General features: G+C 56.0%; 1 protein-coding gene across 1 annotated transcript; it reads right to left on the bottom strand.

Moving 5' to 3' along the window:
• Window positions 1–518: 518 nt before the first annotated feature.
• Pmar_PMAR025623 (hypothetical protein) lies at window positions 519–1,001 on the bottom strand (the record flags this gene model as incomplete). Its single annotated transcript, XM_002771109.1, has 3 exons — window positions 519–722; window positions 771–864; window positions 907–1,001. The coding sequence occupies 3 exons, from the start codon at window positions 999–1,001 to the stop codon at window positions 519–521; spliced, it is 393 nt and encodes a 130-aa protein (XP_002771155.1).
• Window positions 1,002–1,462: the final 461 nt, after the last annotated feature.

The following is a 1,462-nucleotide window of genomic DNA, read 5'->3' as shown; positions in this document are numbered from 1 at the left end:
CTCTAACTCGGACTCCCTTGCCTTAGCTGCCTCGTCTTTCTGGGATGTCTGGATGAGCCTCTGCTCCAAAGTCCCCAGAGATGCTCGGAGACTGTCAGCATCTACAACACATTCATCGATAGGCTTATACTCGCCATGAACACATACTTTCTTTGGACACCTTTAGTTCCTCCCGCAGGGACCCAGCCTCTGTCTGAACTCCCTCGAGCTTCTGCTGGAGGTCACCGTAGCGACCCGACTACGGCCATATAGGCAGGTAAACAACACGACGAGTCGAGGCCGTGCCCCTCACCTCTCTGTGCAGCAAGTCAACAATGTCCGCCACCAGCGAGGCCTCCGCTTCGTTCGATGTCACTTCCGGTAATTCCCCTTCAAGAGGCAGCCGACCTGAGCATGAGCTGCATAGCAATGCCACAACAACTGAACAACAGTTACTGATAAGCGCCGCTGCATCTTTCAGCCCTTCGGCGAGCCCCTCAGGTCCAGTACTGCCAACCTTATCTACTTCACAAAAGCATTCACTCGCAGACGAGGTCGCTCGGAGCACCTTCACTCCTGGATGCGAAGACCGACTTCTCTAGAGCTCTGATACGAGTCTCCTCATGTGCCTCGACAGCAGCTGGGCGGAAGGACATCGTGTCACCACCAGCGCTCAGAGCCTGCCGGATCTTCATCTCGCACGGCCGTAGTAGTCTCTCAACCTCCTCATCGTGATGGTTGTCCTGGAAAGACCTGATTTCACCGGGGCGATGATGCAGATCGCGTACTACTAGGTGAGCAGCTGCCGCGACGGCAACTAGTCTAGCTGCCAGGACCGCACTTCCCGCGACGCCCGCTACAGCCAGTGGGTTGAAGTCAGGGAACCTGTGAGGATCTGAAGGCGTGGTATCGGAAAGAGACGATTACATAGCTGAGCATGCAGACTGCAGCTTGGTGAGGAAGTTCTGTACTGATACGACAAGATCATCGTAGGGCAGTGAGGCCCCCGTGCCCACGGCCATATGGTGCACGACATCATCCAGCTCCTGAAGCAGCTGCCTACATCACCCACTGGAGCAGCCGCCCTACCCCTTCTGCGGAGAGCAACAAGTCGGCGGCTCCCTTGGTGCTGGCCACACTGATACATCTACAGCGAGCACCATTGATGTTAGAATATCGCCGAGGGTCACCTCTCGACGCCTTGCCCAGCCAATTCCCTTATAGTTCCAGCAGAGGCATCAGCCGTCCTAGCCAGCAGCGAGCAGAGATAAGAGCCCTGCGACCTAGATAGATGCCCCATATGCAGGTAGGGTTGGTCAGCGTCATGAACTCACTGCGGCATTCCACACAGCCATCGGGCCAAACATAGACTCATGACCTTAGCTCTACGTAGGACTCGTCGTAGCAAGGACAGGGCCTGTCAACGCTACAATAACAGCGGCATCATCAAGCTGCCTACCTTCAAGCTTGTCAGAGCCGCCCT

Source organism: Perkinsus marinus (genome assembly GCF_000006405.1).
Source record: "Perkinsus marinus ATCC 50983 genomic scaffold scf_1104296963700, whole genome shotgun sequence".
NCBI classification, from domain to species: Eukaryota; Perkinsozoa; order Perkinsida; family Perkinsidae; genus Perkinsus; species Perkinsus marinus.
This window is presented reverse-complemented; position numbering and strand designations above follow the sequence as displayed.